The 12,547-nt window shown below is 31.3% G+C and overlaps 1 protein-coding gene across 1 annotated transcript; it reads left to right on the forward strand.

The window, feature by feature from the left end:
• Positions 1-6,758: 6,758 nt before the first annotated feature.
• LOC131647669 (probable carboxylesterase 18) lies at positions 6,759-8,060 on the forward strand. The gene has a single exon (XM_058917537.1). It carries the CDS (start codon positions 6,881-6,883, stop codon positions 7,889-7,891), a length of 1,011 nt encoding a protein of 336 aa, XP_058773520.1. The 5' UTR covers positions 6,759-6,880; the 3' UTR covers positions 7,892-8,060.
• The last annotated feature ends 4,487 nt before the right edge of the window (positions 8,061-12,547 follow it).

Below are 12,547 nucleotides of genomic sequence, written 5' to 3' on the forward strand. Positions count from 1 at the left end.
GAACTTATTCAACAGAACCTCGTCTTCTGCATCTTCAGAACATGGGACACATAAGCAAAGCTTTAGAAGGCCTCCAAAGCTTCCTTGTAAAAGTCACGATCAAAAGCTCTTGTACAAACGTTCCTTAGAACCGTTGCAAAAGTAGCATTCTAGATTCTTGACTTTCATTGAAACATAGCCCTAGTATTCTTCCTGAGTGTTGAATTCATAACCTAATGACGTCACACGCCTTCTTACCAGAGTCAGAACCTACAAGGCAAAAGTCATACACTAGAAAGAAATTGTTAGTGTATACAATTGTTCTTTAAGATAACATGTAAAGTTATCATCAAAACTTAAGGTCAGATGCAAAACCAGTCTTGTTCTTACACCACAAGCCAACCAGTATTAGTCACTTATCTTTACACTTTTGCTTTTCAGGATTACCGTTATCACTTACTAGAAAGTTTTCTCCCTAAACCCGTGTAAGTATTCCTATAATTCTTAATAATATCTCATACACCAACATGTCGTAGATCATAAGATTGTGTGTATACATGCTCGAGTGTTTGTTTGTTTTGCTTCCGTCTTAAATTATGATTACATATTTAATCTTTATATTTTATATGTGATTATGTCTTGTATAGATTAATTATTAAATTAATTCTAATAATTGGTATCAGAACATGTTTTTATATTTAGTTTATTCAGGTTTGTCCTCTAAACATCAATATTTGTTTTTTGAATCATGAAATATATAATTGAAATTCATTATTTTTATTTTTCTACCAGATTGATATATATGTTTTATGAGGCATAGAATTTTAATGATAATTTTTAAAAACTTTTTGTTACACTTACTATTAAGTTTATGGTTCGTGTGTTATATTTGTTTTGAAACAATTTGTATGGATCCAAGTTCTTCCATACCTTTTGCATGAATACAAGTTATAATAACTTACTCCACATCTTGACCATTAATTCTTTTCAATCTAATGGTTAAAAATAATAAGGAATAGTTTTCTCTTTCCACATTTAATGACTTTTTATTTTTAACCATTAGATTGAAAAGAATAAATGATCAAGATGTGGAGTAAGTTATTATAACTTACTCTTGGAGTCAATATAACCCTCCTCATATATATATATATATATATATATATATATATATATATATATATATATATATATATATATATATATATATATATATATATATATATATATATATATATATATATATATATATATATATATATATATATATATATATATATATATAAGAATGTGAGAATGAATCTGAACCATTGAATTTTAAAATAAATGGTGGAGATTATGGGTGAATCTTTTTTTCTCTCCTACATTTTGAAATAAATGAGGTAGGAGAGAGAAAAAAAGATTCATTCATAATCTCCACCATTTATGTTAGGATGCTAGATTAAGAACCCTAACAAAACTAAAGAAAGCTGTAAAATAAAAGACAATAAAAATTAACTAAGAAAATTAAACTTCATTTCTTTTCATTTGATATCCCAAATTTGTCAAAAGACACTACATTATATAACATCCATAATGGATAATAAAACTAAAAGCCCAAATATAATTAGAGCCCACTAATAATAATACTAATAAATAATACTATAAATACTATTATACCCTCTATCATTGCCGCCGGGTTCACTTAAACCTTGTCCTCAAGGTTCTAAAAATAACCTCAAAATAAATATTGTCTAGACCCCAAAGCTTTAAATCATGATACATTTTCAAGTCCAAATAATAAACCCAATTTATCTTTGAAAATAAATGAAGTAATATATTGGACTAAATGATCATGTGAGGTTGTGAGATTTTTTTTCCAAGAGAGACAACAAAGTGACACACATAGAAATTTGTGTACTAGTAGGCTTAGGTGGTAGATTATGTTGCAGACTCTTTTTTTTTAATGATAATTAATGGGCTGCAAGACACACTTAATAGAAGAAAAAAAAAACGCATCCAAATATATTTTAAGGCTAACAGACCCGGCCCATTCAATAAAGGAAGAGAAAAAAAATTGTAAACCTAGCGTTGTTAGAAGCACAAATGTGACGGCTCCTACGAAACAGCAACCGGTGCTGAAGCTTCTACATGATAGGTGTGGAACTTCATGGGAACAATGAAACTAAAAAATGAAGTAAAGAAAAAAGTTGTTCTTGTTGTTGCGAAAAGGAAGAAAACGAAGAGTGCAGGCTTATGAAATTTTGGATTTGGAGATAACAGAGCAAGGTGGAAGAGTAGCTGATGTAAAAAGGTCCACCGGGATCAAAATTAAAAAGTAGCTCATGTGGAAGTGGAGGGGTTAAAGCAACTATGCTGCTCAGAATATTCAACTCCGACAACCGTAAATCTGATAGTTTCCAAAAAAATGGATTTGGGAATGATGGCAGAACAAAACAGCAAATAACATTGAACGGTTTTTCTAACAGAGGTTGAATTAATGAAGGTTTGAATGTGACAAAATCAAATTTCTTCAAAGTTAGATCTGGTAAAAAGACTTCTACATTTGAAACTTCATTTTCAGATTGTTGTTCTTCAAAAACAGTTTGTTGTGTAATTTTTGTGTGATCTGATGTTAGGTTCAGTGGGTTTGAGTTTTTGTTCACAATATTCTCTTTCTGCAATTTTTCTTGTAACTCTCTGTAAGAATTAAAGAATTTTTGTGATGAAGTTTTGAAAGCAATTTGTGATGCTTTGAGAGAATAACTCAAATTTTGAATCTGCTCCTTCATCTCTTCTCTATTTTTGTTTGAGATCTCATGAGTTTCAATCAAATATTCTTTTAGAGTTTCTAGTTGTGAGTAGAAATCTGGAGATGAAGGTGTTGAAATAGGGTTAGGTGATGAAGGTGTTGTGTGTGTGATAATGGACTCATAAGGATAAGAGAAAGTGAATGGTGGATGTTGATGTGGAGCGGAAACTATATGTTGATGTTGGTATGGAATAAATGTTGAAAATGGAGGATTTAAGGATGGGTAATAACATATAGGATATGGGTTTACGGATGGTGGAACAGAAATGGGATAAAATTGATGGTTGTAGCAAGAATATGCCATGGAAGGAGATTGAGTGCATTAATGAAAGCACCAATGTTAGGATGCTAGATTAAGAACCCTAACAAAACTAAAGAAAGCTGTAAAATAAAAGACAATAAAAATTAACTAAGAAAATTAAACTTCATTTCTTTTCATTTGATATCCCAAATTTGTCAAAAGACACTACATTATATAACATCCATAATGGATAATAAAACTAAAAGCCCAAATATAATTAGAGCCCACTAATAATAATACTAATAAATAATACTATAAATACTATTATACCCTCTATCAATTTATTTTAAAATTCAATGGTTCAGTGTCATATATATTTATATATATAAATATAAATATTGATTGGATATCACTTTTAAAATATTAATTGTGTCTTTAAAATTATAATATCTATGTATGGATCTATTATAAATTATAATTTTTAGAATTATATTTGTGATTATTAGACTCTCTGTGTGTGCGAGCGCTTGCGTGCGTGTGTTTAATTTAAATCTTATTTTAGTGATTTGATTGTTTATTTTAAATTGAAAAGGTTTAATAATCAAATTAAACTATTTGATTTAATTTTTAATTTTTGTTTTATCCTTCTATTTTAATTCACATAAAATTTGCACTTATAGTTATATTTTGAGAGATATGACAAATATAAATTTGTTTAATATATATTTACTTATTAAATATTATTTATGAAAATTTTTTATATCTTTTGAATACATCTCAAATTATAAGAAAAAATTTTAAAAAGTCGAATTGGCTGCGCTTATCGTGGTTGTTTGTAATTAGTTTGGTTATAGTAGATTAAGTCCTTATTGAGAAGGCAAAATCACATTGACAAGTAGATTGAGGTAATTTCGTTAACAGTGAACTGAAATAAAAATAAGTGTGTTCATCTATTTTTATTCACTTGTTAGCCTTTCGTTTTGAGCTGCAAAAAGATTATATTTGGTGCAACTCTATTCAAACTCCCATTTTCTTGTGTTTCTCGCACCTTCACGCGGATCTTATTTAATCAATACTCCTAATGCCTTAAACATTCTTCAGATGGAGAGAATAGATAATATACTTAGTACGATATATTGGGGACCATAGTCTATATATATATATATATATATATATATATATATATATATATATATATATATATATATATATATATATATATATATATATATATATATATATATATATATATATATATATATATAGGGTGATGTCCAATTAAGATTCTCATTATTTTGAAATGGATCATCTTGACATCCACTCATATTTGAGTCCATATCCAGTTTATTTATTAATTACTCAGTAAAAATTTAATTAACATTTTTTACTTAATTTAACCACTTAATCAATTAAGACTCTTAATTTAATAAATAACTAATGTAATTAATATAAATATATACACTCACATAATAATTATAAAAATATAATAATTAAATTATATTTAAATATAAAGTATTCTAGCAGTGGCTAAGTTAAACCATATTCGACAAAAAGAAAATTGTTGTAGAAATTGGATAGCCAACTATAATCTTATTATGAATAACAATGAATTCCCCGTTCTTCTTAATTTCACGTCAAATAAATTAAATGTCATATTATTATCTTATTATGAATAACAATGAACTCCTCATTCTTCCTAATTTCGTGTCAAATGATTTAAAAGTCATATTATTGGATGATAGTTCTAAAACTTCACTCTCTGAATTCGTTAGATTGTCTTAAGTCTGCTTTCTCTCGTTATTTTTGGTCCTTTAGTCATCTTTTGTAAAAAAATAAATAAAAGATAATATTAACAAAATTTAAAATATAAAAGATCAACCTTAATGCAAAATTCTCTAATAGAGAAATAAAAAAAATTCATTAATTTATGAAATTCATTTAAATACTATTATTGTAGGTGCTATAATTAAACTCAAATGTTTTAAATTGTTTAATAACAATAATTGATATCTTTTTTTACTTATTAAGTAATAAATGTCTAAGTTTCTCAATTATTTAGTTAAGGATTCACTCTTATTGATATTTATTGAAAAGCATTTAAAAAGAAAGAATAATTATACTTAAATGAATTTAATTTTAAATATATCTTAATTAATTTGGTAAAAAATGAAATCTCAAGTATCTTCAAATTCAATGTGATTTTTTACTTAATGAACACACACTAAAACTAATTAAATGAAGAACAACACTGAAACTAAAACTGAAAAAAAACATAAATTTAAACCTCAATATTTAAAAAACAGTCTGTTTAGTCGCTTAGTAAGAATAATTTAACTCTTTTTTATTTATATAATTTTTAGTTTTTCGGTCTAATTATTATTATAAATACTTTTTCTTTAACCACTGTTTTATAATTTATATATTAATTAAATATATTAATTATTGAGTAAAAGAATCAAAATTTATTGAAAAATAATGACAATAATATTAGTGAAATATGGTGTATAAATATGAAAAGATTTAACTGTTCCAAAATAGTGTAAAAATGATGCATTTTTTTTTTTTTACAAGAGCATTTGATAATTAAACGCATGTGACAAGACTTAAATTGCAGTAAGTCGTCAAATTAATTTAGACAGTTGAGAGAGTTTTTGTGTGAAAGATTATCCCTTCTATGAGAGAAAAAATCTATCTATTCTACACTTAATAGTCCTTTCACCGTCCACGTTCATCAACCAAAAACTCTAATAAGAAACTATTAATCATTAACCTAATCATTTATTGTGAAACACATGAATTAGTCTTTTATTAGAAAATATTGGCCATTAGTCAAATTATTAGTCAAAATTAGGTCACCAAAATAAATTACTATACAAAATTAGTCAATAATTATCAACACACATGAGTTTTTTTTCCCACTTTATATAATAAAAAAAAGGTATTTTTTCCACAAATAAAAGACCAACAAATTTTCCTAGACCCCACTCTAATCCTTCTACACCTAGATACATCTAGGGGTGGAAATAGGCTAGGCTAGGCTTTAGAAGGCCTGAGCCTGGCCTACGATAAATTTAAAAGGCCTAAGTCTGGCCTACGGCCTATCATAGGCTCAGTTTTTTGGTCTGGCCTGGCCTTTTTAAAAGTCTGGCCTAGCCTGAAAGCCTATTTAAAAAGCCTGTCTCTCTTTAAAATTTTCAATTAATTTATATAACTTAAGAAGTCTTGTAGGTCATATATAAGTGAACCTATTTAGCATTTGTTATATATATATATATATATATATATATATATATATATATATATATATATATATATATATATATATATATATATATATATGGTAGCCTATTTAGTTTTTTTTAATAATATATACATACATGAACCAACTTATTTAACATATTTCTAATATATATAAAAATATAGGCCGGCCTATAAGGCTTCATAGGCTTTTATAATAGCCTAAGTCTGGCCTATTTAATAAAATAGGCTTTTAAAAAAGCCTAAGCCTGGTCTCTTTATTAAATAGGCTTGGCCTGACCTAGGCCTATGTAGGCTAGGCCGTAGGCCCCTGTAGTCCGGCCTGGCCTATTCCCACCCCTAGATACATCTCATTAATTAATTTTTCCCAAACTCTTCCAACTACATCCTTACTCCTACGGCACAAAAAAGTTGAAAATAGTAATAAGTTACTAACCAAATAACAAAAAAAAAAAAAAAATCCCATAATTACTTCTACAATTCAAAACAAGTAACCTAATAAACGACATAAAAAAGTTCCCTAATTTCTTCTATATGATTCATTATTTATTCTTCTAACTTTCTTCATCCTTTTCACCCAAACCTTTCATCATTCATCCAAACCTCAAAACGCCATGTCGTCTCCAAACAAACCCAAACTCGTTCTTCCTTGGAAAACTCGCCTCTCAATTTCACTCCTAACGGCTTTAACGGACGCTGCATGTCGATCTGACGGAACCATTAACCGCCGTTTTCTCGGCGTCTTAGATCGTAAAGCTTCCGCTAAAGCCACTCCTATTAACGGCGTTTCAACCAAAGACGTTACGGTTAGCGACGAACATAACGTTTGGTTCCGTCTCTACACACCCACCGTAACCGTCGCCGGAGATGAAACTAACACCAAAACTGCATCTCTTCCGGTGATAATTTTCTTTCACGGCGGTGGATTTTCGTATCTCTCACCTGCCTCAGTCGCCTATGACGCCGTTTGCCGTAGATTCTGCCGCAAAATCTCGGCCGTCGTTGTGTCTGTCAACTACCGTCTCACGCCGGAGCATCCTTATCCGTCGCAATATGACGACGGGGAATCCGTGTTAAAATTCCTCGACGAAAACAAATCAGTTTTACCGGAAAATGCTGACGTGTCAAAATGTTTCCTCGCCGGGGACAGTGCAGGTGCGAATCTAGCGCACCACGTGGCGGTTCGGGTCTGCAAAGCGGGGCTCCAGAGAATCCGGGTCCTCGGGTTGATTTCGATCCAACCGTTTTTCGGTGGAGAGGAGCGGACGGAAGCCGAGGTTCGTCTCGAGGGATCGCCGTTGGTGTCGATGGCGAGGACCGATTGGCTGTGGAAGGTGTTTTTGCCGAAGGGATCGGATCGGGATCATGGCGCGGTTAATGTTTGCGGGCCGAATGCGGAGGATTTGTCGGGTTTGAATTACCCGGATACAGTTGTTTTTGTGGGCGGTTTTGACCCGTTAAATGATTGGCAAAGGAGGTATTGTGATTGGTTGAAGAAATCAGGAAAAAATGCTGAGTTGATTGACTATCCTAATATGATTCATGCTTTTTATATTTTTCCTGATTTGCCTGAAGCTACTCAGTTGATTATGCAAGTTAAGGATTTTATTCATAAGAGAGTTTAATTATAAATTATGGTTATTGATGTTGGATTATTGTTGTAATAATATTGTCATGATGATAATATTAATGGATAATAATAAAATGATTGTTATGTTGTGATAAATCATAAAGGTAATCCAGGAGAGAAGAGTGTTCATTATATATAATGTGAAAGTGAGTGATCTTCATTGATATGCTTTATGTTTGAAAATTTGTTATTTAACTTTCAATTTTCTAACTTTATGTGATTTTAGACAATTTTGTCAATCTGAATGCAAAAGTATATATAATGTGAATGCGAGCGATCTTCTTTGATACGGTTTATTTTTTAAAATGAATTATCTAACTTTCAATCTTTAACTTTATGTGATTTTAGACACTTTTGAAAGAGACGGAAGTGAGAAAGAGAATGACGAAAAAGAAAACATGACATGAGCGTTGGAAGTTTGTATTTGTCTTGAATTGAATTTAGTATATGAGTTTGCATAATTTGATAAAGTTAAACTTGTTGAGTGCATATGGTTTGGAATTGATACACAAGTTGAACTACTTGTTGCTACTATCCTTTTTGTGCACAAATAGTCAATTACTTGGTTGTGTGGTAGAGGCACGCGATGATCATTTTGTCTAGAAGTTTTTCGGATAAAGAATGAGTGGAAAATCAAGAAGGATGAATTCTGAGAGTAAAATGCTTTGAAAACAAGAAAAAAAATATGTTATTATTATTTTTCTTTTTAGAAATTTTAGTATTTGGCTTTGCGACCTACTAATTCAAGAGAGACCAATCCCACCGTCCACTAGCGGGCCCAAAAAACAAGTTGTTTAATAATTAATCAAATAAAATAAAATTAAATGTTACAATGTGATTGGTAGAATGTATACTACTCAATTTTTTGTGATGGGTAAAGAAATTATTCCCTATAAAAAAACCAATTAAGTTAAGTTTGCCACCTCAACTTTCAATAACAACAAAAAAATTGATGGGTAAAGAAATTATTCCCTATAAAAAAACCAATTAAGTTAAGTTTGCCACCTCAACTTTCAATAACAACAAAAAAAATTGTTTTTTAGTGGTAAGAATTTGAACCCACATTCTTACCATTAGATTCTGCTACCAACTCAGCTATAAATTCATTAATTAGCAGATAAGGGTCGGCATGTGCCAATCACATGAAATCCACAAACTAGCAGACATATCTTTGAATCGTGTCCATACTAGTCACATAGGATAGTACATACACATGCAATTAATGTGCATGGAGATATATATGTGCATGACTTATAAGGTCACAACCACTAATTTAATTTCTTTAGGCAGACACTCATAAATGGGAAAAAGTAAGAAAGGGAAAATATCAAACTTTTGTTTTTATTTTTAAAATGATCAAATAACGTGTAATTTTGTATGTGTTTTAGATTTATATTTGTGTTCATATAAGAATTACCCTTTATATCTTATATTAGAGTGGCAAAACAATCTAATCTATCAAGTATGTTTGTTTTACTCAATTTTTTTTGGTTGAGCTTGAGAATTAAACCCGCACATTCGAGTAGGTTTGTTCTGCGTCGCACTGAAAAAAAAAAGTTGATTGTGGATAGTTCGCAGGTTAATTGGTAAAATATTCTCAATTGCCAAAATATTTTGTAATATGCTGTAAAATGCAAAATATGTTGTAAAATATTGATTATGATGTAAAATGATATATGTGGTGAAATATTGTCAATTTTTAAAACTGCTGCGGTCAATGTTCAACGTCCTATAAAATGACGCTAACATGTTGTAAAATACCGCCACAAGTGGATAGGATGAAGAATTTCCGATAAAACAAAATTATAGAGAAAGAGAAATTGTAAGGAACTTACTAGAGCAATTTGCTCTCTTAGAAGATAACTTCTTCTGACCTAGTAACTTCCAAATAAACTCCCAACCTAACCCAAAAACAATAAACATCAAACTTAAATACAATCCACACATCAGCCAACAACTAACTATTTGAATTTAAACTAATACACTAATATTATATTACTTATTTATTTTATTTCTCCTATGATAAACCATCCAAATGACGGGTTTATCTTTATCCTTAGTCTGTGCACTATCATTGCCACCTTTAAGAGAAATAACCTTGTCCTCAAGGCTGAAGGAAGGAAATTAAGAAGTGATAAAATTCTTATCTTCCAAAGTAGCTTCCTCAACAGGCTTGTTCTTCTAATAGATATGAACTTGAGAAATAGATATATCATGTCGGACCACAATCCTTTGATCCAAAATTGTCAACGGTTCTCACACAGAGTTTTCATTAACCTCTAAATTAGCAGTGAGAGTTGGATTAACAACAACATCACCAACCGCTTTCTTAAGCAACGAAACATGGAAAACATGATGGATCCGAGATGTGGGAGGTAACTCCAACCTGTAAGCAACAACCCCAACATGTTCGATCACCTTAAACGTACAAAAATACCTTAGAGATAACTTGGGACAGATTGTATCCATAACACATTGTTGCACATGAGGTCTCAACTTTAAGGAAACCAAGTCACCAACTTCAAAAAAGTGTTCTTTACGATGTTTATCTGCACGTGTCTTCATATGGTCACGAGCACGAGATAGATGATGCTTCAGTTGTCGCAAGCATTCATCACGATCAACCAAGTCTCGTTGAACAACCTCCATTTTACTTTGCCCGATAAATAATTAATGATTACCGAAGGGGAACGACCATACACCACTTCAAATGGAGTTGTACCAATGGAAGCATGAAAAGTAGTGTTGTACTAATTTTCTTCCCAACAGAGCCACATGGCCCAAGTCTTAGTCTGGTCAGCAATAAAACATCGAATAAAGGTCTCCAAAAAATGATTAACTACTTTTGTCTGACCACCAGTCTGATGGTGGTATGCGGTGCTGAGCTTCAAATATGTAGCTTGTTATTTAAAGAGTTCTTGCTAGAAATTACTAACAAAGATGGGATCTCTGTCACTTACAATAGATTCCAAAATTCCATGAAGTCTAACCACTTCTTTGGTAAAAGTTTCAGTCAAAGATCTTGCAGAATAGGGACACTTTAGAAGGATGAAATGAGCATATTTGGACAGTCTATCTACCCCTACAAAAATAGCTTCGAATCCCTTGGACTTTGGAAGATAAGTAATTGTCATACCCCAAAATTTGCCCATCTCATTTCTCATATTCAAACTCATATCAAAGTACAAAGCTCCAAAATCATCAAAATTCAAAGTTTCTAAATTAGGGTTTTTGAATTAAAAGTCAACTGAACTTTGACCAGTCATAACTTCCACATGGAACATCAAAAATTTCCCATACAAAGCTCATTTTGAAGGAAATTGAATTCTCTACAACTTTGTCTCTTACATGCCAAGTCCAAAAATGCTTTATTTGAGAGATATGAGCTAATACATTACAGGTCCTTCTAAAAGATCGCCAAAAGGCAATTTTTTTCTCAAAGCTCATAACTTGAACATGGTAAACTCAATTGAGATGAAACCAAAAGAAGTTTTTAGGGGACATCTTGAGCTTTCCAAAAAGTTATAGAACACTTTCATACGTTCAAAATTGAGAGATTTATGACTTACTGAAGTTGACCAATTTTGAGAAAGCGCAAAAAGTAAATATTGAGCAAAATTGAATTCCTTACAAACGGGCCTATCTTTTATGCTTAAAAATTGTTCCTAACATGGACCACAACCCCCAAGCCCATTTTTGCATTATCCTTTTATTTATTTTATTTATTTTTTATTTTTATTCATTAAAAGTCAAATTTAATAAATTAAAAAAACAAGGAAATACAAAGATTGCATTGGCTTATTTCTTGATCAAATATTGAAGTTCAAAATCATTGCAAATCAAGGCAAATTTCGTGGAGACATGATTGGCAAGAGATTCACACAAAAATAGCAAGTTTGCATATTATTTTTCAATCAAATTCTTTCATTTAATTATGGGCTTCTTGTGGACCTTTTTCTTGACCTAATTTGGTCCTCATATATAGTCAAACACGTTCAGCACAAAGGAGAGGATAGACACGCAGGTTAGCAGCCATAAAAACTAAGGTTTGCATCTCAAAATTCCTCGTGAAGATCGCACCATCAAAACCTTGATTGCAGCCTTTCTCAAAGTCTTTCAAACATCAAATCGTACTCCTGAGGTGTTGTAGAGCAATTACACATCCAGAGCCATGGCAAAGTACCCCTGAAACGCGTACACCATAAGCCCGGTTTTGTTTTAAATTCATGATGATTGTATTTCATATTTTATTGTGTTTTGGCTTGAATTAATATCACTAACGTGTTCCTGAGATACCATAGGTCACGTTTAATCCCTCGCATGAGATTCAGAACGCACGGATAGTCATCTTCCATGGCTAGGGCATAAGTTTGTTTAAGCTTCATACCTCGAGATGCAGGAGTTTTTAGGTTATAATAATCGCACCATGAGATTCGTAGGGGCGTAATTATCAAAATTGGGTGTTTTTCTTTTTCGGTTTACTCCGTTTTGTAGCTTGCAGGTCGCGTGGCTATCGGAGAAGATGAAGTTCTCCGTCGTCTCCGGCGGATCTGTTGTTTTCTGGAAAGATGGACCGTCGACGTGTCCCAACAAAATGTTCCTATTGGCCAATTGATTCTCTCATATCTTCTCTTTGTGCACGCACGTATCC

Source organism: Vicia villosa, linkage group LG2 (genome assembly GCF_029867415.1).
Source record: "Vicia villosa cultivar HV-30 ecotype Madison, WI linkage group LG2, Vvil1.0, whole genome shotgun sequence".
Classification (NCBI taxonomy): domain Eukaryota; kingdom Viridiplantae; phylum Streptophyta; class Magnoliopsida; order Fabales; family Fabaceae; genus Vicia; species Vicia villosa.